General features: G+C 41.4%; 1 protein-coding gene across 3 annotated transcripts in view; it reads left to right on the top strand.

Moving 5' to 3' along the window:
- PDE7B (phosphodiesterase 7B) overlaps nucleotides 1-25,437 on the top strand; it is a 532,888-nt gene that overhangs the window by 466,735 nt on the left and 40,716 nt on the right. For 2 of the 3 annotated variants that reach the window (XM_073575865.1, XM_073575863.1), the window contains one exon: nucleotides 1,973-2,056. The exons of the other annotated variant lie outside the window; for it this stretch is intronic. In XM_073575865.1, the coding sequence (XP_073431966.1) occupies nucleotides 1,973-2,056 (84 nt within the window). The remainder of the gene's footprint in view (nucleotides 1-1,972; nucleotides 2,057-25,437) is intronic. 3 annotated transcript variants of the gene reach the window in all.

Here is a 25,437-nt window from a genome sequence, read left to right on the forward strand (position 1 = left end):
CAGGAACATTAATCCAGTTCCAGGCTGCAGTATCATTTCTTGCAAGGCATATACGTACTGGCACTGCATGCCAGTGAGAAGATGCACCTAATTTGTCAAGTGTCATGCATCTAATAATGAATTTTATGCGCCATACTCCAGTGAGCACTTCATTAAGATTGGCATGTCCAAAGTTGTGCTGGATAATTAAGAAAATGGAAGACCTTTCTTAAATGAGCAAGCCCTCAAGACTGCAAAATTACAATTAAATTAAGGGCCAAGATTGCTGTTTAGGATTACACAATAAAGACATACAAGGCAACTTAGATGCATGGTCCACAACACAGCCTATGTCCCTGAGAATCTCTGCTTTAGGCCTCATTCACATGTTTAGGTTTAAACATGTACGTGAAAAAAATGGTACAGGTGTCATCAGTGTTTTGGATCAGTGTGTCCTCAGTATATGGTCAGTGTTTCAGTTTTGACTGTCAGGGTGTCATCAGTGTATGGTCCCCGTGTCCGTTTCCGCCATCAGGGTGTAATCCGCATTTTTCACAGATGGATACACAGCTTCTCCTATCCTTTGCAATGTTATATACAGACAGCACACAGATGTGCTGTATGTCTTTTATGGGCCTCTAGACTTGTATTGGTACTTTTTGTCCATGACACCAGAGAGAAACGGACATGTCTCCATGAGTATTGCATGAACACATGGTCCAGGAGTAAACCCAGACATCTGAATAGTACTATAGATTATAATGTACCCATTATAATTAATTATTAGGGAAAAAAATGGATATAACCGATATGTGCAACACACACGTCTAATGAGGCTAAACTTAGTCACATTGGGTGATGAGAGTGGATGCTCCTCCTATGCTATGGGGCAAAAGGTGTACCTAATATACTGTGTAATATTGTACAGTGCCTTTAAGACAATTTGTCTCTCTCTGTGCAGTTATTTGACAGGAAACTAATTCATAATCGTCACTGTATCCTGTCTGTTGCTGTCTGTACAGTTTTTTGTTTCCTGTTCTCTGTGTTTGTGGAACCTGTGCCTTGTTTCCTTTCTTCTTGGGGCAATTAATATTGTCTTCTTATACGTACAGATTACAGATACCTGGGGTTTGCAAGAATTCTCAGAGTTTACTAGCCAAAATCAGACATTTTCCCTACAGCAACTGTCACATTGCAGCTTTTTGGCTCATGTAGATTGCCTTATTACTCTTCTGTACTTTTCTCTGCCTTCAATTTCATACAGGCTCAATGAACTGCCGTACCAGGTTCTGGGCTCAGGACTGTCATGTACTTGACCCCTCAAATACACAGTGTGAATTCATGCACGCCTAGTTCCAAATTATTTTTTTTGTTTTAATTAATATTAGTACTTACGTACTTACAACACAGTACCTCGCCAATGTGAAGACAAGTAACCAGGATGCTTAGTTTTGCTTCTGTTTTTGGTCTGATATATCCATTTGTGTCTTTTATGAAATGCACTTTTGTAATTGATGAGAAATAATTGTTTATTTCTAAATGTTTGTATGGTGTGCGCTGTTTTGTTTGTGTCTGTATATGTATTTGCATTACAATTTTTTGCTCTTTTTGCCTTCCAAAAACATTTACCGTAACCCAAACTCATCATTTTATTGAACCCGCAGAAACGGATTGCACGAGTGTTCAGAATTTGGATAACGTTCAGCTATATAGGGAACATAGCCAAAGTCTTCTAGTAGTAGGTATTTTTCATAAAGGGGAGGCCACACAAAGTGGTTTAGACAGTTGCAATGCCTGTTATGCGATTGATATCTTTTACCTGTAAAATCTACTGGCATAAAAATGTTTACTGTAGAAACACACCAATGTGTAGTAATACATCTTGCTATTGCAGTTATTAGCCCACCCTTGGCTGCTACATGTGACCTTACCTTTTATTTATTCTTTTTAGCAAGGTGAAAATGTTAATTTTCAGGCTTTTTATTTCTTACAGGAGATGCTCGAGTGAGAGGTCACACGGGTGTTCTCTCTGAACGCCGTGGCTCATACCCCGTTATTGATTACCGGCTCCTGAACAGTAAGTATTGCTTACACGTTTGAACTTAATTTATACAATTCCAAAACGAACGTGTTGCAGGAGGAAATATATCACCAATTTACATACCGTATTTTTCGCTTTATAGGACGCACCTGATTATAAGACGCACCCCCAAATTTGGTGAAGAAAAAGAGAAAAAAATTTTTTATGTTAAATGGAGGTGTGTCTTATAATGCCAGTGTCCATCTTTCAAATCATATATATGTCCCTCATCCTGGTATCTATATAACCCCCATCCTGGCAAATTGCCCTCTTGTGCTTGCAGATAGCTCACCCATCCCATCCTGAATATGGCACCCCCGGTCACTATATGCCCCCCTGCTGGCACTCACATGGCCCCCCCTCCCTCTATATGCCCCCTTGCTGGCATGCACACGGGCCCCCGTCCCTATATTCCCCCTGCTGGCATGCACAAGGGCCCGTTGTCCCTATATTCCCCACTGCTGGCTTGCACATGGGGCCCCCCGTCCCTATATTCCCCCCTGCTGGCATGCACATGGGCCCCCCATCCCTATATTGCCCCCTGCTGGCATGCACATGGGCCCCCCGTTCCTATATTCCCCCCGCTGGCCTGCACACGGGCCCCCGTCCCTATGTTCCCCCTTGCTGGCATACACACGGGCCCCCCGTCCCTATATTCCCCCCTGCTGGCAAGCTCATGATAAAATAGCAAACACTTAACTCACCTTCCGATGATGGCTCCATGCTTCCAGCTCCCCCGTGGCTCTTCCTGTGTCTGTGCCGACATCCTCCTCCTGCGAGGGCGCGCAGCAGGAGCTGCTCATTCAGGCACTTCATTGTAACTTCAGGACCTTCCGTCACGTTACCGCAGTGCAAACTGGGAGTCACGTGACTGCAGGTCCTATTGCTCGCAGCCAGAGCAGGGGAGAATAATGACAGCCCCATTCAGCACCTGCCACCAGGGAACAGCGGCTTATAGTAGTGCTACTTCCCCGGCGACCGTCCATGTACTGTACACGGAGGACAGTGTGCACTGTTCTCCGTGTGCATGTGTACTGCACGTTTTGCAGCCCATGTGTTCGGGTGAAAACACACAGACAAGCTCACATGTCTGTTATGAATGGGAAACCGAAGAGGAAAAAAAGACAACAAGCTAAGTCTCAGAAAACCAGAGAAGTTGGTAACTATGCAAATTGCAGATCCCTGATCTTACCCGCACAACTAGCAGCAGTCATGGAGCGTTCCTACGTTGGTCCTAGATGCCTCGTCACAACCGGAGAACTACATAAGCCTAAAGCAGAAAAAGAGGAAAACTAACTGCCCCAGAGCAGACCCCAAAGGAAAGACAGCCCCCCACATGTATTGACAGTGAAACAAGATGAAAATACAAACAAAGGCAGAAAAATAGGCTGAGCAAACGATGGGGCCCGGCTAACTAAAAAGGACAGAAAAGGAAAGACACTGTCTGCAATCTGCCAAAAAAAACCTACAAAAATATTGTCCAACACTTCTGATAGCAAAATTAACCTTGAAGTGACTTCTAAACCTATATCAGCACTCTGAAATATTCTGAGACAGAGCAAAAAAGAGGCCAATCTAATAAGGGACAAAAAGCAGATTGGCAAATACTGATCAATAGGAGTGGAATTTCAACGTAACCTCAGCAGGGGCAGGCTGATTACACAAAAAACTGAATTGACCAACAAGCGCAAGTGTGAACATTAGCAAAAAACAAACTTAACTTGAGAAGACTGGAAGAGAGCTGAAGTCCAGGACCTGAGAAGCAGACTGAATCACCAGCACCCGGATAGGGTATCGGCTGTCTTATATCCAATCTGATACTCCAGAGATCCAATCGTTATCTTCCTCCTCAGGTGGCAGATCACTACCACTTAAACCAACAGCACTATCTCCTGTCACCACTAGAGGGAGAACGGAAGGGGAACTCTCAACTGGTGGAGCAGAAAATGAGTTCATGACACATGTCCGTTTTTTGCCATGAGCTCGGACAGCAAAACGTCCCGCACACATGTGGAGCGCCCTCACTCGCCAGGGGCGTGGGGTACTCGGTACCGGGCCGGTTGATCTTCTCAACGGGAGTTGTCACAGCAGCAGTGACCCGGTCCGTGGCCCTGGGGCTCCATTGCAAAAGGGGTTGTTTCAGTGTGCTTATGGTGGTGAAAGTTTATAAGTGATTCGTGACGCCACCTGTGGTGTTCGGCAAATGTTAAGTCGACGCTGCAGACAGATCCTCTGGGACAGATGGTGTAGTGCAGCAATGATGTTATAGCCCTCCACAGGCAGGGCTGTAGTCCCAGGGCAGTGTAGGTGAAGTGACACTTAGATGGTGTAGTGTCGGGCGCAGGAGGGATGTAGCGGTGTCGGGCAGGCTGGCGCAGGAATAAGTGGAGGACAACAGGGCATGTAGTTCCAAAGCTTTACTCACAGTCTGTTGTGGTACAGGTGCCCGCATCCGTGCCATGTCCTCCGGGTCAGGAGCTCAGCCAACTTCCAGGCAAGATGAAGTACTCCTTTCCAACACTCCGCCAACATATGTGCCTTTTCTGAACGTCTCCCTCTTAGCGCCTTTGAGTGAAGTACTCACAGTACTGAGTTATCACTGGAGTTCCTCCTGTCAGATGTTCCTAAGAATCCTACTTGTACGGCAGACAGGTGTAGCCTGCTTCGGGGACTCCTTCTACCTAGTTCCGCTCACACACGTTGCTGTTGTGCCCCCAAGTCTGGTGTGGGAATAAAGTGGTCACTACTTCTATTCCTCCGGTGTCTGCTGCAGGACCATTAGTATCCATACAACCTCGGGGATCGGACCCCGGCCTTGCGCTTAGAACTCGGGAAGGGTTCTCCTCTAACCCTTGTTCTTGTTCTCTTATTCTCCTCACGTTCCGTATCAATCCTTTCTTCTGGAGAGTCAGGCTTTCTATCAATGTTCCTGTCTTGTGCCAGCGGACCCAGATCACTGAGGTCCGCTGCAGCACTTCCTTCAACCATCCCACTCAGGGGATCTCCTTTCACAGACTGACCTCGTCAGACTCCTGTAACTAACTGACTAAATCCTATCCTCTTCCCGCTCTTTTAGTGCAAACTAAACTCCACCCGCCTCCCAGCACGCTTCGTGTTCCAAGCAGGGAGCCACCAAAGGTGCTTTGCTACACTACTATGCTGTGTGGGATGCAGGTGTTGGAGTGTGGTCAGGTGTCTCCACCTTACCTGGATAGTAGGGCACCACACCTCAGGAGGAGGTGCAGTACCTCTGTGGCAACTGAACCCTCAGGGGCGCCACACATGCACACAGAGAACACACATTGATATCCTCCGTGTGACATACATCGACATCGGGGAAGAAGCACTACAGTAAGCGCTGTGCGCTGTTCCCCGGCGGCAGGTGCTGAAGCCGGCTGTCATCATTCTCCCCTGTTCTGCCAGCAAGCAGAGGAGAATGATGAGCGTTATATTAAAGTCCGAACGACTGGAGATGGGGGCTTTTGGGACTTTTACCCCCATCATCCGACAACTGCTGACAGTGACAGCAGGTGGTGGATGATCGGGGTATTCCACAGCCCCCACCGGCTGTCGTTCAGACTTTAATATAATGCTCATCATTCTCCTCTGCTTGCCGGCAGAGCAGGGTAGAATGATGACAGCCGGCTTCAACACCTGCCGCCAGGGAACATCACTTAAGGCCCCGTCACACTAAGCGACTTACCAGTGATCCCGACACCGATATCAAGGTGTCAGGATCGCTAGTAAGTCGCTATGTGATCGCTGGTGAGCTGTCACACAGACAGCTTCACCAGCGATCAGCACAGCGATGCCGAGCGCCCGGCATCGCTTCCTATCGCTGTAAAAAATAGAATCAAAATAAAAAATATAGTTATTCTCACCTTCCGACGTCGCGTTCAGCCATCCTTCCTCTCTCCATGCTCCGGTCCCAGTGATCCTTTGCACGAATGACCGCGAGACTTTGTTATCCCTCGAGACCGTGACATCTCGCAGTCATTCGTGCAAAGGATCACTGGGACCGGAGCGTGCAGAGAGGCAGGATGGCTGAACGCGATGTTGGAAGGTGAGAATAACTATATTTTTTATTATTTTTTACACCTGATCGCTGGTCTCCCGCCTGTCACACACAGCGATGCGTGCTGGCCAGCGGGAGACCAGCGACCAAAGAAATGTCCAGAGGTTTCTTCCAGCGATCAGCGATACCGGCAGGGGGGCCGCTCGCTGATCGCTGTCACACACAGCGATCTCGCTGGTGAGATCGCTGTTGTGTCACAAAAGTTGTGACTCAGCAGCGATCTCGCTACCGAGATCGCTTAGTGAGACGGGGCCTTTACTGTAACACTTGCACACGGTTGCCACACGTAGTACACACACGAACATGGATATCTCCAGTACCGGAAAAAACGGACGAGTGAAAGAGGCCTCTGGCAAGATTTACTCAATATATTTACTATATTGTGTTTTTAGGACCCCCTGGAACAAAATGCATGAAATAAGCTTAACACAGAACCTTTTGGTCTTCTCAGCAAAGTCCTAGGCCAAAACCAAGTCTGAAGTTGATTTCAACCTTGGTTGACCTCATCAGTAACAGTCACAGCAGGGGGAAAGAATGGACACATTGTCATTGTTGCCATGGCCACTTTTTTTTTCCTGGGTGACACTCTGAGATTTCAATGTTGATAGAAAAAAAAGACTTCTGTGCAAACCTTTGTAAAGACTCCTTCATTTGCCAAGCTGTATCCATAAATTAAATCTTTCAACATCTAGCTACTTATTTACTATACTATCCACTCTTTGTATTATTCAAAAATAGAAAAATATTTGGAGGTCTTGTTTGTTTTCTTACTTCATTGATTGACTTTTCATTAATAGTAGAGCAGTTCTGTTTACTCCAATGTTGTGTTGAAAGTCAGATAAAAATTCTTTAATTAAGGCTGGATTTACATTGGACAGGTTTCACTATTGGTAGTAAGTCTTTAAGTGCAGACAAGTGTATTTTTGCTCCGAGTGCAATCCAAAAAATAACAGATCGCACTCAGACCAATGTTAGTTTAGGCGGCCATGCACATGTTAGATTTTTTCCTTGGACATCGGCGGTCCAAGGGAAAAGTCACTGTATGCTTGCGTTTGATCCGATATTTGGATTGCACTTGGCCAAACAAATCAATGAGTCCGTGGAAACCATCAGACTTCACGCAAATGACAGCTGAGTGCAGTGCGATTTTCATAGACTGACCGAATGGAGAAGACGAAAAACATTTTTTGATCAAAGTGTGATTTGCCTAATCACCCCTTTTCTCTTGGATGAGAAAACATACTCTCATCTGCACCTGCCCGTTATCTAGTCATTGTCTTACATACAGAAAAATGGTTACTATCACCATTATTACTGCATTAACAAAGGGGATTTCTGGGATTAGTATATTGATAACCTTTAGTTATAATGGGCCATCAATATTATATTGCTGGTGGTCTGACTCCTGCTGGTTAGATGACTGTAGGGTCCCTATGCACTATTGTATACCTTTCATTGTTTGCCATAGGCAGCTTCTTAAATTTTGCAGTTAATGTTCTTGGCAATGCAGATCAGATCTATTTATTTAAAAGGAACCTGTCAGTCGTTCCATGCTGCCCAAACCAAAGGCAGCATGAATTATAGTCTGGCTGTATGGTTGCTGTCAGGTATATTTCTTTGTGAAATGATTCAGCTTTTCAGAAAAACATAGGCTCCAATTCATCAAGACCAGCATTGTTCGCACCATTATTGATGTGGCGGTGTCCTGGAGTTAGATTCGCCTGATTCATTGAGAGGCGCACGTCTCTTAATAAATCAGGACTGTCAGACAACTGGCGTGCGCCTCTGTGTCTCCTCGCCACAAATCTTACACCGGTTCTTAGCTGGCATGCCCCCATCCTGACCCAGCTCCAACCATTTTATTGTATCTGTGCGGAAATGGTATGAGAACGCCATCAGTCAAGAAATTTAAATGCATCCTTATGTTTCACCAACATTTTGCAAGTTTTCAAAGCTTTTTCCTCCAGAATCATTTGACTAATTGGGACCATAGTTTAAAGATATAGGGACTATACACAAAGATGAAACTGTAAGGCTCACCTGGTGAGGTAGGTCCCAAAGCAACTGGTCCAGGTAGGGGCACATGGACTCTGGACATTGGTGCAGCTTCCCAGGAGAAACACTGAATCGAGGACTTGGACTATCTGGAATATCAGAAGCAGTCAGACAAATAAAGTTGAACCCAGGAAGGATGGATGTAAACCAAACATGGAACACTAGAATCTCACTCCCAAGACAGTAACCTGTAAAACCCGACGTGGAGCACAACAGAGGGCAGCAAATCGAGGTGAAGGAAGCAGAGCCTAGAATACCCCGGACAGGTGTGTAACAGTGACTAGTTCAGTGCCATCCATGGCCAGCTTCACCCAACACCGCTTTAGTTGATTCACCGGTTTCTCTGGTGTGTACTGTCAATCAACTGGAGCAATGCGGACTAATTTCATCTTTGGCTATGGTCCTTAGCCAGATCTTTAAACAGTTTTCTCTGAATTGAAAAGAGTTTCAGATAATAACAACATTGCACGGAGCTGCAATGCCAGACACGGCTGCCACTAACTGACACAATGACCAGTGGTAGTCTATTAATTTCAGATCCTAGACCCAATTGCAGCTCACAAAAGCCCCTTCCCTTTCACATTGAATGACTGATCTGCACTACCAAGACACAGCACCTACCAAAAGTACAGAGCTTTTCATTGTGAATAAGTAAGGGATTCCCTTAGTCAGTTCATCTAAGGAGGGGTTGCAGGGAGTTAGACCTCACTGTTATTAAATGGCTGTCCAATTTTAAGGGTAGACCATAGATATTTTTGTCTTGGAAAACCCCATTCACCATTGAATTTCTACTTTATTTATAAAGAGGTGGCACATAACTCACCTGTGAATGATTTCAATTATTTTGACATCACATTAGTGTGTATATTGCATGTTACTATACTTCTTGTGGCAAGTGCATGAAAAGGTAACTGGAAAAACAGTTTCAATTTTTGTTTCAGATCTGTCAAATAAAATGACTACATTTATTTCTGATTTTGTAAACTTTTTTTTTTTAAATGAACATGGCATATTTTCCTATGGTTTTGTGATCACTTCGAAGATATTTGCCAAGTTTGCTATTAACCTATTGTCCGATGGAAAGGGAAGGGTGTACTAGAGATAGTATTCCGGATACATCCCCTACACTGAAAAGGCAAGAGAAGGAGATAGAGGGATGTGATTGTGAAAACAATAAGAAGCCTTTTTGACATTTGCTATCTATTTTCATTAGAGAAATAATTTAAGTACTAAACAAAAGACAATGCAGTGTGATGATAGGATAACCCTTTGTAACCAGAAACAATTCATCTTTATTCAAACGTAGATTTTAATGTACTATTTAAATGATAGGTGGAACATAGTTTTACCCTTTGGATGCTCTTTGGATATTCTGCCCAATTTGCTGTTATACAATTTATAAAAACAAAGCAAATGCTCATGGACTGCAAAATCTTTCAGGATGTTAATGGCATTACTGGGCCACGGATAAAGCTAGGAAGGTAGATCAATGTGAACTGATTGCCACAGTTGTAGAGGATTAGAGCCAACCTTTTTCACTTTTTGAAAAACATGTTTGATTACAGAATTATGAAGATTCGAAGTGATTACTGCTGATATTTTTGAATTATCTTGTGGGTACAACCACCCTTCTCACTTCTAAGGTTCCAACACTTCTTATGGTTTATTTGTTAACTCCGAATATGATTCAATGCCAAAGAAATCATGTAGTAACAAATAACAATATCTAATCCATATAGTAATATTATACACTCCAAATATTAATATACATTAATACTCAAATAGTGAAGGATGGTGCTACTTGAGAGAGTGTGGGGACCACACAGTAAGGAAACCAAAACAAAAAATACCAGGAGCATTGGACATTAAAAAAATATATACTGGACAAATAATAATCCCAATAAAATACGCCTTTATTTATTCAAAATTGTCAAACAGTAATGCTATAAAAAATTGTATGCACGTATAAGGAATATACTGTACATGGAGAATATGAATCCAAAAATAATAAAAAAATATAGAGACATATATTCAGTATACCAGGGGATAGACTAAAACATGGACAATATATCAATCATGATCACATAGATAGCACAGAAATCTTTGATCAAATATAATAAATATATATATATATATATATACAGTATATATAAATAAAACAAGCCCCTCTTAATTCCTATTTGTTTGCAAAAAAATTTTATAAGAAAAAATCATACATGAAAAATATAAAAATGTATGATTGGTTCAAAGGGCCACATACGTGTTAGTGACTGTGAAGTGTATAAGAAAAGGAAGAAAGAAAAAATCAAGCAAAAAAAACAGAAGGCAAGAGCAATGGTGATGTAGAAATTTTAGTGCAAAACACCTAACATGACTCTTAAAAGGTAGATATACACAATGTTGGAATTAATTAAAGTGCAAAACATAGAGTACCACATAAAGTGTACAAAGTGTAAAATTGACAATGAAAAATATTCTAAAAGTGCCCAGGATAGTAATATACAATCATAAAAAGGAAAGGGGCAATTAGCAATCAAACATAAAAAGATGCTGACCGTCATGTTATTGTATTTATTAGGACCGCCTGGTCCTAATACTCCGCACACCCCAACGCGTGTTTCGGAATATACTTCCTTTGTCAGGAATTATATTATGGTTTAAATCGTTGAGTCATGTTTCAGGTTGCCCTCATGGGGGTTCGAAGCTTTTGAATTTGTATTCCTAAAGACCCCGTCACACTAAGCGACTTACCAGCGATCCCGACACCGATATCAAGGTGTCAGGATCGCTGGTAAGTCGCTATGTGATCGCTGGTGAGCTGTCACACAGACAGCTTCACCAGCGATCAGCACAGCGATGCCGAGCGTGCGGCATCGCTGGCCATTGCTGTAAAAAATAATAAAAAAAATTTAAAATATAGTTATTCTCACCTTCCGACGTCCCGTTCAGCCATCCGGCCTCTCTCCACGCTCCGGTCCCAGTGATCCTTTGCATGAATGACCGCGAGACTTTGTTATCCCTCGAGACCGTGACATCTCGCGGTCATTCATGTAAAGGATCACTGGGGCCGGAGCGTGGAGAGAGGCCGGATGACTGAACAGGACGTCGGAAGGTGAGAATAACTATATTTTTTATTTTTTTTATTATTTTTTACAGCTGATCGCTGGTCTCCCGCCTGTCACACACAGCGATGCGTGCTGGCCAGCGGGAGACCAGCGACCAAAGAAATGTCCAGAGGTTTCTTCCAGCGATCAGCGATACCGGCAGGGGGGCCGCTCGCTGATCGCTGTCACACACGGTGAGATCGCTGTTATGTCACAAAACTTGTGACTCAGCAGCGATCTCGCTACCGAGATCGCTTAGTGAGACGGGGCCTTAAGAGAAGAAATGTGTAGATTCATTTGTATCCTTGTGGAAATAGTAGCCAATTTTAGTGTTAAAGTGAATCTGTCACTTCCAGAAATGCTTTTTAACTGCAGACATAGTAGTTATTTGAAAGTAAATAACATTTGAATCATACCTGATAGGTTTACTAAAAGAGCGCCTACAGGGAGAAAATTAAGTTTTATATTCCCTGCAGCTGTTCACTTCCAGTCATCAGGGCAATGCAGGGGCTGTTACAATCACCACTCACTATACATTGACATTGATCGACAGCCTCCTCAGCACATATGCTGCACATAAATCTGCTGTAGGCTGCCAATCAATGTGCTGGGGAGTGATTATAATGTATCATCTCCCTGCACAGCTTCGATGACTGGAAGCGAGCTGCTGCGGGGAGAACATAACTTTTTTTCTCCCTGTAGCCACTGACCCAGTTTGCCTGCCAGGCATTATTTATATGCTACTTTACTTGCAGATTGCCACTATATCTGCAGGTAAACAGAATCTCTGGAGGTAACAAGTTTATGTTAATGAAGGAGGGACAGGTGATATCTTTGGGAGTCTGTGTTTAAAGGCTTTTCTGGAATTAAAACATTGATGGCCTAGTATGTTCTTGATATTGGAGTAACTAGTGTCATTGGAAAGGAGGGTTTAATGAGGTAAAGGTAAGTAGCTTTTAAGTGGTATTATAGATGTCCTGGGAGATATATGGGGGAGAAGGCGCTTAACTTTAGTACCCAGCTTCTCCATGCAGAGAAAGGAGATTAATGTGGTTTCTATGAGAGTAAAGAAAGAGAAGTTTTATTTGGTGTTCATTAGGGAAAGCATGTTCTGTTTGTGGCTCATGTTGTGGAGCTTGTGTAGTCTTTGGAAAGACAGCTTGACCTACTTAGTTTGAAAACTTGTTGTCAGGGGTGTGGGATTGGCAGAAAAATAGAAATGTTCATTGTAGTTGCTGAAGCTTAATGTAGGGACATCTACAACTGCAGCATACTGTTCCCCATCCTAAAATTAGAACAAAGTACAAGCAGTATGCATGTCTCACTCAGATGTAGGTTCTATATACTTTCAGGGCATGGCTTCAGTTCAGCTCTGTTCAGTACTAGACATTATTTTATAGTATTATATTTATGTAAACATTTACTAGAAAATATAGAGTACCGAGGGGTCTTTCCCAAGATGCGACCATGGAGCACCGATGGATTAGGCAAAAATGTTTTAAAAAATAAAAGAAGCATAACATTTCAAATCCATCCTCTTTTTCCCCCATTAAAAATAAAGATCAAAAAAATTACACAAAGACGATATCACCGAGTCCAAAAAAGTCCAATCTATCAAAATGAATTAAGCCTGACTTGTGAACATCATAAGAAAAAAATTAAATTCAAAACACAAAAAATTGCGTTTTTTGTTCCCTGCAACGCCACAAAAATGCAGTAAGAAGCTTTTAAAGGGAATTTGTCTCCTCATTTTTCCCCTATGAGATGCGGCCACCGCCATCAGGGGTTTACCTACAGCATTCTGTAATGCTGTAGATAAGCCCCTGATGTAGCTTGAAAGATAAGAAAAACAAGTTATATTATACTCACCTGGGGGGGCGGTTTGGTCCGATGGGTGTCCGGGTCCGGTGCCTCCCATCTTCATGCGATTAAGTCCTCCTCCTGACTTATGAACATGAAGAGGAAGTCTGCAGCTGATCCCTAGCTTCCTCTTCATATTCAGTTTGTCCGAAGGTGGAGACAGTGACACCAGCGCTGATTGGGCACCGGCATCACGTGTCATTCCACTGCATCACAGCTCCGGGACCGTGAGTGCACTGAGCCAGCATAGGTTTTATTATTTTATTGGGGAGTGACATTTAGTTTAAGAAGGGGTTGTTCTAGTAGTGGGCAACCCATTCAGAAATGGTTTTTTTCACCACTAACATAATAAAAGAAACTTGACAAGCTTGGTATCACTGTAAATGTGCTGACTTGTAGAATCATGGTGGCAGGTTATTTTTACAACTTAATATGCACCGTAAAAATCGTGGCAGAATTGCATATTTTCTTTTTTTGGCAATTTCACTTTTTTCCCTTGCTTCAGTTCACTATGTGTTAATGGTGCCATTCAAATGTACAACTTATCCTGCAAAAAAACAAAACCTATACGTCTATGTGGACCGAAAAATACAAAAAGGGAAGTAAAAAAGGAAAATGCAAAAGCTGAAATTGTCAGGAATTGTGTAAACATTTACTGGGGAAGCTATCATCCCCTCTTCTCCACTTTTCTGGTGACAAAAAGTCATTTACCGCATGTGCCTCTTTTTGCAGATCTGTGCTTTTTTTTCACAGAGATTCCAATAATGTTTGCCAGAAAGCAGTAATGATTGCCAGAAAAGATTTCATTTTCTGGTTTAATATAAAAGATGCAGGCAATATTTTGCTAGAGAGCTGGAGACAATGTGACACGTCACATGTTACTACATGTGTAAAGGCTGCAGGAAAGCCAGGCCATGTGCAAACGCTGCGGAGGATGTTTGAGTGGTCTAACTGTTCTTTATTCTTAGCAGCCCACTAGCACTTACTAATAAATTACATTAAATTACCGTTGTTACTTTTCTTTGCGTAAACTTACCTGCAAAGCAAAAAACCAGTCAGCCCATGCATGACGTCTATAGAGAGTTTCATGCTACTGGTCTGAAGCAGGAAAGCTGGAGAAGGAGCAGCTCTGCGAATAGTAAATGCTGCTTTATTTGTGATTTGTCCATATGGTAGTGAATTAAACAATGGCAATAGTTAAAGATTAAAATAGGGCTGACTTGTGATACATTTAATGCATCACAAGTCAGTCATTTTAATTGCCAAAATGTCTGGGCCATTGTTAATATCACTAGTGAAAAAAATAAAATGACCGTGTCTGATATTACAACTGTAATATTACCAGTGATAATATCATCACACCATGGCCAATGCATTATGTAATTGTCTGAATTCCAAGAATGATAGTGGCATGTCTAATGCCTTAGTTAATAGCGTCGTAGCCAAGAAAAATAATAGCTTATCTGATATCAGCATAACAAAGTCGGCTCCAGAACTGCGGTAACTGTGCCATGAAGAAAGCTATACATACGGTGTATTATTTGAGCTTTGAGCAAAATAGTTCCTTATTGTATACTAAATATAATAAAGATATTGACATATTTAGTGCCATATCTGATGCCTTAAAAAGGAAATCATTGGACTGCATACATGACCGCATATGGCGACTCCAGTTGTCTCCCTTTTTCATTATCCAATACCTACCCGACTCCTTCCAATATCCCCACTCCTGAAATAAAACACACTTCAGTTTGAATTCTTTTGGACAATTTTGGCCACAGCGGTCAATTTTATTAACAAACAATAACATTAACAGTAAGCATCAATATATTAATCATAATGCAAAATACGAGGGAAGGGTTCTTGGAGCTAAAAGATCTGGCTATAAAACCTTTTGGGCCAAAACCAATATAAAAAACTCGACCACCATGTTACCCTCAGCTGTCCATCCCCAGCTCGAGGGCACCGTAACTCCCGTTCCGGGAGACTAACCACCATAGGCAAAACCCCATCCAGAGCCCATAACCAAAAAGCCAGATCCCCCATACCATTTTAAAACTGTCGGGAATATTACTTCCAAATCCTTCCCCGACCAATCATCGCCAACTCCAAGAACCCCACCCCCCGCCCCTTAGCCACTGTGACTACAGCAACAACAAACGATCCATATAGATCCCACCAACTCTTTTCTTCTTTTTTTTTTATATATATCCCCTAACACCACCTAACCCGTATTACCGCATAACAGGGAGGGTGGGTGGGTCTTAACTCCTCTGCTTACAGATGATGAATGCAGCTTTTCCCGCACTTTTTTCCCACTGCCCAGACTGCCCCCACCCTGAACTCCTGCCCTGGCCCCATCCCAGCCATTCATGTCCTGCCGGCCACAACAAGTTTGAAAACCTGCCCGCCCATTGCAGTCATGGGGGGCTTCCTTCAGGCTGTGCCTTCCCCAGCCCCCTTCTTTATTACTGAACATGGAGTGGTGATGTATTTGGAAGCCATGCAAATTAATTGTTCTAATCTTATAAAGCTCCTTAATTGTCTGACGTATCTACGTTATATCATTATTATCATTTATAACAAGCAAAAAGGTAGTCACAATAGGCACACATGAGGTAATTAGTTCAGTTTAGAAGACCTTCCTTTGGTCCGGGAATTGTTTCTGTACACAGGCATTAGACATGGAATTCAAGCTACGGGTATGTTTAGACAAACGTATTTTCAGTCGGTGTGGAAAATAGAGATTTCACGTACACAATGTTAGCCTAGGCACTAATGCACACTGGGTATTTTTCACATAGACCAGAAATCAGACCAAGAAGTCATTTAATGTAAAGGCCCCATCACACACAGCGATCTCGCTAGCGAGATCGCTGCTGAGTCACTAGTTTTGTGACGCAACAGTGATCTCACCAGCGAGATCGCTGTGTGTGACAGCGATCAGTGACCAGGCCCCCTACCGGTATCGCTGATTGTTGATGGAAAGCCCTGGACATTTTTCGGGTCGCTGGTCTCCCGCTGGTCAGCACGCATCGCTGCGTGTGACAGGCGGGAGACCAGTGATCATCCGGTAACTAAGGTACACATTGGGTTTCTAAGGGGGCGCGCTGTGCCTAGAAACCCGATGTGTACCTTAGTTACCAGCGCGCTCATGCAGGGAGCTGGTAACCAAGGTACACATCGGGGTTCTAAGTGACGCATGCCCCTTAGAAACCCGATGTGTCCCTTAGTTACCAGCTTCCTGCATCAGCGCGCTGGTAACTAAAGTACACAGCGACGCCGCGCGCTCGGCGTCGCTGTGCTGATCGCTGGTGAAGCTGTCTGTTTGGCAGCTCACCAGCGATCATGTAGCAACTCACCAGCGATCCTGACACGTTGATATCGTTGTTGGGATCACTGGTGAGTCGCTATGTGTGACGGGGCCCTAAGTTTAAAATGACTTACGTGATAGTCACAGTAGTTAAAACATACTTTTTGGAATTTTGTTCAGCCAAGGAAAACGTTGGACCAATAATATGCCTTGACCAATTTGATTAAAGAAAGAAAACAAAAGGTTTTATGAGTAAAGCTGTTTGAACATTTTGGCCCCAATTCATCAAGACTGGTCATTTTCTCGCCGGTCTTGATGAGGGGCCTTGCTGGAGTCAGATGTTCCTGATTCATGCAGCAGTGCACGCCTTTTTATGAATCTGGAGCGTTTGACGAGTTGTGTGCGTCTCCGTGTTCTACGTCACAAATCTTACTCCATTCACTGTGGATTGCCACAGCTCATCATGAATTAGATGGGCTGTGGCAATACACCCCAGCTCTACCCATTTTGGTGTAACTTGGGGAAACTGGCGAGAAAACGCCAAAAGTTGCATAATGTTAGTACGACATCAAATTGCAACATTTTTTACTTGTCAAATCTTTTACTCAACTTTTTTTTATGTAAAAACTTTGATGAATTGGGACCTTTTAGTTTGCTTCTTATTTTGACTTTTTTAATGTATTTTTCTTAAAAAAATGGAATAGGTATTAGGGTATAGAAGTAATAGGCTCTACATTTCTATACACTTACTAATGTTATATGTCTTTTTATTTGAAAAGTTTGAATTTCTCTCAAAACCATCACTCTCATGAGTGTCTATTAGAAATCCGCTGAGTGTTTCAGGTCCAGAATTATTTTTTATTTAAATTAAACACTTGTAAATCTTCCATGTTACAGTAATTACGGTAATAAGTGCTTCCATGGTTTTCTTTTTTTTCCTCCGTAGATCTCTAAACTAGCACTGAAATATTTTTTGCAGATCAATCATACGTACCATCAGCAGAGATAAATCAACATGTCTTCCTGTTCTCTCGAGTTTCAGCTGGTTTATTAATTCCAGATAAGGATAGGTCATGTAGTAAACCATGTGGGATTTAGATTTTTTTTAAATCTCATCCTGAAATGTTCTTGTTTAGGGAAATCTGTAAAGCTTGTACAGCAATGAACCGTTCCGGCAGGCAGAATGTAAAGTGACACATATTTTACAGTGTTTAATAATTGCATGAGAACTAAATGCTTAATGTAGAATACTGCTATGATGCTGGGAGAAGCCATGGGTATTGTGGATGAGAAATATATGGCTCTCACCCGCTGCCACGTGCACACAGTCTCTACAGTTCCATACTCTATGTGCTGTCCCTTGAATGTTTTAAAGGGAGAATACATCTGTAATCTAGCATATTAATGACCTCTACTATATTACATGGATCCATAGTAGAGTCACTTGTAACAGACCTAATGAGTAATAATAAATATTTCCTGGTGAACTATGCACACATCCAAACATATAGAAATCAGAGCTGTATCATATAGTAGTAACAGGCAGAAGGACAAATAGTGTGGATTATGCTTTGCCCAGTATTAATGGACCCTTGAGTGCTCCGAAGGATCCAAACAAGTATTTACTGGCCTTAATATCTCATTTAAGCCATTTGTCAACTCTTACATAGCCTCTTATTCACAAACATTTTTATCTCCACATTTGCTCAGATCAGTCATCCCCAACGTCTCGCTGGGATCAGTTCAGGCAAAACAGTGTTTTCATTCGCATATCTTTCTTCTTTTTTTTCTCACCTGTTCATGGCCATTTTCTTGAGCACTTACTTCCTCCCTTGGAGAATTTGGTATGTGAAACCCGTGACTGGGCCCTGTTATGTTGACTTTGTTCTTCTCTCCTAAGCGTTTCTAGCCATGTAAGATATACATTGTATAATAACAGAAAAGTAAAGCCAATAAGAAAAATATAATGAGGAGGTAAGTTCACAAGAGTTGGATTGGGATGCTTGGCATGTACTCCTGACTTACTTGCTGGACATAGGGCATAATATGTTCAATTTTATGTACCGTAATTGTGGACACAGAGAAGTGGGCCCCTGTACAAGACAGTATATGGACCCCTCTTTGTGTCTGCGACAGCATCTGCTTTGCTGGTGATAGTGACCCCCTTACCTCTTGGGCCTATCTGCTGCTGTACAGGTTGCACCAATGGTATATTCATCCCAGACTTTATGCCAATTAAAAGGATCTAATAAATTAAAATGTGTAGCAACTGTACTTCAATAAGGCGATAAAGCACTGCTCAGTCGTATCACAGAAAAACACACTTAGACACTTATGATACATGTCCACTCATAGGTTGGGGATTCATTTGGTACTGTATGATGGCTGCTGGACACATAGTTGATGGGAGGTAATTATCGTGGAGGTGGTTGTCCTCTGTGATGTAAACCTGGAATAATGCTCTAGTGCACATAGTACCAAGAGGCATATTTTGTGCATCTGGGCCAGGTTTTATGAGCAGTCTGAGAGATGGGCGGGTTTGGCTGCCCACATACTAGCCCCTAGGTGTGGTTCACATGGTAAAATAGAGTCTGTTTGCTTGACACTTGGTCTGTATCTGGAAGTGAGAAGACCTCCTGTGTGACTTCTCCAGACTGAGACCCTATACTGGATGCTATCCAGCCTGTGTGTCCTGGACTTTCTCTGAACTGTGTTTGAAGTGTTTACTATATTTTGCCTGCACTGAAAGGCCATTTATTTTCCTTTGCTTCTGGCACGGTTCATTAAGCACCAGTAAACCAGCCTGGAAATTTAATGGAACTGGTTTCTGTGTTGCCTCACCATGCACCCCAGTGAGTAGTATTCCCACAGCACATATACTGTACATCCAGGGTATTTGTGGAGTTTTCAGTAAATATATACCATAGTTGTGAACTTAGTCCTAGAAAACAACTATAGTGTGGAAGGGTAAAAGCACATAATCGGTTTTGCTGATATTTAGTTTACTGTGAGAGAACTAAAGTATTTTATACAGTATAATAATACTCTGCAGTGTACAAGTAAATACATCTGTAGTAGTGTGTGCTGTATCTGCAAGTACCAATTACCTGATAATAGAGAGACAGAGGGAAACCTTGAAATCAATAACCAATCTTTTCTGCAGAATCAAAAAATATAATTTTGGTATAAAAAAAGTGCTGTGTGTATGTGTGTGAGCATATGTTTGTTGGGGGGAGCTAAACCTTTTGCTATTTTTAGTACCATCATGCCTAGAAAGTCTAAGGGTACGATCCTACATACCAAAAATCCATATTTTTAGGTCTGCTACGTGTTACAATTTAAGAAATCTCAAGCACATGCTGTATAAAATGTCAGCAGCGTAAACTATCCACGTCTTACCTAGAACTCACAGCCCCCCCCCGAAGAAGCAACAAGAGAAACGCGCGTCGGGGTTCTGCCGCAATGGCTAGGCATATCTAGTATGGGTAAGAGAGCCTTCATCATTTGTGCACATGCATATACGGCATTATTTAATTGCTACATTGCAATGAGGCATTTGCCATTATTTTACAGACTCAAACATTGCATTTGTCTTGTTTTAATAATATGACTGCCCAAATTCCTTTATTTGATACAACTTATCTTCCCATTTTTGGAATTTTTGTGGGGAAACCTTGTTATTTATGTTTTTCATATTGATTAATATATATGACAACAATTTTTGACCTGGGTTTTTTATGGCTTCCCCACTTCTTTGATTATACTAGTTGCCTTCCGCTGCTCTGTGTTTGCACTGCTGCCCACCTGTATTTTTACAGATTAATTGGTGTACTGTATGGATATATTCACTTTACCATTGTTCTGATCATTTGTATTTTTTGATTAATAAAGATGTCTTTTGTATTTTCAACATGAGCAGTCTTTAATATATACATATGTTCTCATTTTGAGGCTTAGCCATACATTTTTTGGTATGTTTAAACTCTCTGTGGACCTTTATCTAATTTTATTATACAAATCTGTAGTAGTGTGTGCTGTGTCTGCAAGTATCAATTACCAGATAATAAAGGGAAACCTTGAAATCAATAACCAATCTTTTCCGCAGAATTAAAAAATATAATTTTGATATAAAAAGTGGTATGTGTATGTGTGTGAGCATGTGTTTGTTGGGGAGGGAGCTAAACCTTTTGGTTTCTTTAGTACCATCATGCCTAGAAACTCTAAAGATACGATCCTGCATACCAAAAATCCAGCAAATTTTTAGGTCTGCTACACGTTACAGTTTCAGAAATCTCAAGCATATACTGTGTAAAATGTCAGCAGCACAAACTAACCATCACTGCCATCTGCATCATGTCCATTTATTATTTTTATTATTATTATGAGTAGTAGTAGTAGTATTTAATTTTAGAACATAATTACATACAAAATGCAAATATAAAATACGGAGCAAACTAACAATGATAGACTGGTACAGAAAGGAGAGGGCACTGTCCTTGTGGGCTTACAGTCCACAGGGCAGTCCTGCAAAAGTCATTGTGAATTATGTCATTGCAGTGCAAAGGGTGAAATGTGCAATTTAACTGAACCATTTTGCAATGACATCTGCTTTGGATATCGTTAAGGCATTTTCCATTGCAGGAGGTCCACAACAGAAATGCACCATTGGAACGTATTCATAGGGTTTATTCATACATAGTTGTGTTATTTTTATAGTTGAAAAGAAACACGCTGGTTTTGCAAAGCTGCTATAAAAGAATGGTGCAGTTGTGTAAAAAAAAACAAAACAAATTAAACTGGTATGCATAGGATCAATTCTCCTACACCGGCTATATGGGCACGCAGATCATGGAAAGCAGAATACCTTGATATCTGTGATCCGATCTCTTATTCCCGAGAAATCCACATTTTTCTTATATGTAAATGAGCTGTTCAGATCTATGGGCAGGACTCTGATTTGCATGAGAATCTGTCTCCAGAGAGTATTTTACATGTAGGAGCCATTACCCTTGTGATGTGTAATGGTTAACAGTGTTACCAATGTGATGTGTAATGGCCGCTCTCTGCTCTCCTGATCTCTTGCAGAGCTGTGTGTGATTATAACTGACTCATTTGCAGGTTCCTCTCACTATTTCAGCTTCCATCTGTCAGACATAATGGGTTGTAATATTGTTACAATATAGCAGAGCTGTGAGAGCTGCAGCATATTTGTTTGTAAAGAGACAAATTTCAGTTCTACTGTTCTGTGTTAGTTACCTGTCTCACACTGATAACTCGTCCATTGATTTAAAATAAGCTCTGGAGGCAGATTTCCATACAGATCAGTGTCCTGCTCATAGATCTTAGCAGCTCATTTGCATATTAAGAAAACTGTAGATTTCTCTGGATCGCAGATATCAAGGTTGCAGATTGCAGATATCATTTTATTCCACTTTCTATTACCTACATGCCGATATAGATGGTGTAGGAGGGTTAAGCCTACTGACAGATTACCTTAAATATGCCTTTTCAACTTCTGCACCCTTATTGCTAGGCCACTACCATATATACAGTCTGTAACTTAGAAATATTCAATCTCATTAAAAGCAGGGTCACTCAGCTCTTAAAAGATTTCATCTTGTCAAAATAGTTTTTGTGGTGTTTAAGCTGCTACAATGACAATGTAACAGCTTTGCTTTCCTTGAAATAAAAATGTAAATGAAGCCAAGCTAATCAGTAAGTCTGGCAGGACGCATCCCCTAGAAGAACCGTATGAGGTGTAGTGATCTGAGATCATGCAGTACAAATCCACAACTGTCAGGAATCAGGTTTGCAAGGAAGAAGTGAGCTGCCTTATGGACTAGATAGGAATACTAATGCCTTTCTGTGGAGCTGCAAGTCTGAATGACATATTGTGCCATGGGAAATCAAGTGGTTATAATATCTGATGGTCAATGGGAACACTAGACATGGCCTGCATGTAAATCACTCCTGTCTTTTCTTTCTTTTCCCTCACTTCTAAAATGACTATATATTTTCTTACATTTTTAATGAGAAGAATATATGAAATATGGAGTAGAATGCCAATACACAGGCAAGAAAGTGTTCCAAGCATAGTCTCAAGGAAGTATAACATTACCTGTGATATATTAAACATTCATGCTCCGAATTGTCATGTATTCCTCCAGTTGCTCTTAGCGTATACTAATTATAGCCTCCGATTACTTCAGTTATTGGCACGGCACTGTCATCCTTTACCTACTTGGAATTGAACTTGTCAAAATATTTCATCCATGGTTTCCGGATGTTCCAGGGATTCATTGTTCAAAAGAGATTATTTCTTGCCCTGTTATGGCAATACTGAACTTCCTGAGGTGTTGTCTACAATCCTATCACAACAGACATGCTGGAACCTTTTTTAATATCACTCACTTCTGTTATCTGATTTATCTCAGCCCATCGTTGGAGCCATTTGCACAGGAGGAGCCTATTAGTTAGTTGCCGATAACATACCACCGTGCTCAGCTGTCTCCATGATTTCCATAGATAATGAATGGAGCACCAGTAGGAATGTGTAACCATGCCAGCCCATTCATTTGTTCTAGTGATGGATGGAGGTCCTAGCTCATCGAACAGATGTGTACCATCTATTAAAGTCAATAAAATTGAGAAGACATAGTGGATCGCTTCATGAAGGCATTATACACTGGGTCACAAAATAGATCCATAGGAATTTCACTTACTTTGCTACGAGGGTTTGTCATCTTCATTACCTTCGTCTTGATTACTCTTCTACTTGAGAAATGTGTATTGTGACCGCTTCCATACATCTGAGTTTGGTAATAGCAGCAAGGCTCAGATTAGTTGGCAGTTGTGTAGCCGTTTTGTTGTGTCTCACTGTGAAAGCTTTTTCAATGTGACTAGTTATAAGTTGCAATATTGAGGGTTAAAGATGAATGATTTTTTTGGGAGTATTCTTCTACTTATAAGTATATTTTCGTTATTTGGAGATGTTTCTGCAGAAAAATCCAGAGTGTTCGCAAGAAAAACCCTGCATTTTTGACAAGTATTTGCATGTGTTTTTGATGCATTTTTACTTGCGTTTTTTCTCATTCATTTGAATGGGTGAAAAATGCTGTAAAAACGCCCAGAGTATTGACATTCTGCAGATTTGGAAAAAAAAATAATAATTTGATGGTTTACATCCGCAAAGAAAACAATAAGCAGCATATGACGAAAAGTTCAGAAATATGATATACTTTGATGGTAGTGTAAAATCCTGCATGTTTTTTCCGCTGAAGAAGAGCAGCAGATAAACAAGTTCTAATACTTGTCTAATGATTTAAGCAACCCAGAATATACTGCACGAGTGAAAGTCAATTACTGTGAGTATCGATAAAAGATCTCTTTAAATACAATATTAGTAACAAGAGATGATTCGTGTGAAGTAAGTGCAGCGATTTAGACTGTGTGGCGTTGAGCGTTGCGTGCTTCCTCTTTGTTTGTCTTTGGATCGACCTCAAGTAAATCGTCCAATTTCCTGAGCTCTGAAAACATACTATAAGTCAAGAACAGTTGTTTTAAATCCGGACACTTGTTATATTCCTTCAGCTCCATTCTATAGCAGGGATGACAAAATGCAATGCTAACTCAAGCAGACAAGCAGCGGGAGTTGATGTATATGCTACTATAAAACATTACCCTAGCAAAAGTCAGCGTTCAGCCTGCTCTAGCTAGTATTATCCAGTTCCAATTGGAGTTTGGAGAAGAGGTCAGACTGGTTACCACATACCATGAGAATCTTAGTTTCATCAAATCAAACTTGGTGGGAATTTAGTCCTCTCCCACCTTCTCATACTTGATAACACATTTTTTTGCATGGAAAGTTGCTGGCAATGACATCCACCTGGGATTATGTAAAGACATCTGGTATGTTCAGGGACAGGTCCCTTGAAAAGACATATAAAATTAAACCTCCTCTCCAGCCGAGACACTAATGTATGAAATGTGTTCTGCAATCTGCACAAAGCCGCATTTTTCCCATGGTTTGGGCAGTATGAATCTATTGCCAGGTTCCCTTTAAACTGCAGTAAATGATCATGTATGAAACTGTCTGGTTCCATACTCAAGTTCATTTATGTAAGCAGTTAAACTCCATATCGTATATTGGTACTGATAATAGACTTCTCTCACACTTGTGCTGGCTTCTGTCTCATCAGGTTTCTCTACTTCTGGTAGTTCCATGCAGGTTCGTTATTGTGTCTGGTAATAATGTATACTAGATGGACTCACAAACATCTATTAAGTTTTGTTATAAAATAGATAAAATATACACTTTTATGCATGTTTCACATTAAATGGTCTTACGCACCAGACATTACAAGATATTCTGATCTGCATATAGTCAGCTGACTACTTATATTAGATAACACTCTCCCTTTTCCTAGTGGTGTGCACGAGAAGATAGCATTTACCAAGCATTTAGTGGATTTTTTCCCATGCTGTGGGAAACAGTTCACAATTTTTGCTCTATATAAATGACACATATAAGCAGGGCTGTGGAGTCGGAGCCCATTTTGGTTGAGTTGGAGTCGGAGGTTTGGCTTACCGACTCCACAGCCCTGGTATGAGGGAGTCAGAGTTGGAGTCGGAGTCAGAGTCATGGAAATTGAGGAGTTGGAGTCAGACGTTTGGCTTACCAACTCCACATATATATGTAATTGTAGGGATTGCTTTGGTCAGTCAGAAGAGCTTTCCTTAGAATTATTAATTATATCAATAGGTGCACAAAATCCCTTAAAGAAAAGTTATCATTTGGAAATGTGTCGTTATTCAGTGGTACTATTTATATCTAGACAACCAAATATGACTTTAGTATAACTTCCCTGGTTGTTATTGGCATGAGATGGTTTTACCATCAGTAAACAAGGCCTTTTAAAAGGAATTGTCCCATCAGAGTCAACCACTTTCCAAATAAGGGCCCAAAAGCAAT

This window comes from Dendrobates tinctorius, unplaced genomic scaffold (assembly GCF_039654945.1).
Source record: "Dendrobates tinctorius isolate UK_male_01 unplaced genomic scaffold, ASM3965494v1 ptg000046l, whole genome shotgun sequence".
Classification (NCBI taxonomy): domain Eukaryota; kingdom Metazoa; phylum Chordata; class Amphibia; order Anura; family Dendrobatidae; genus Dendrobates; species Dendrobates tinctorius.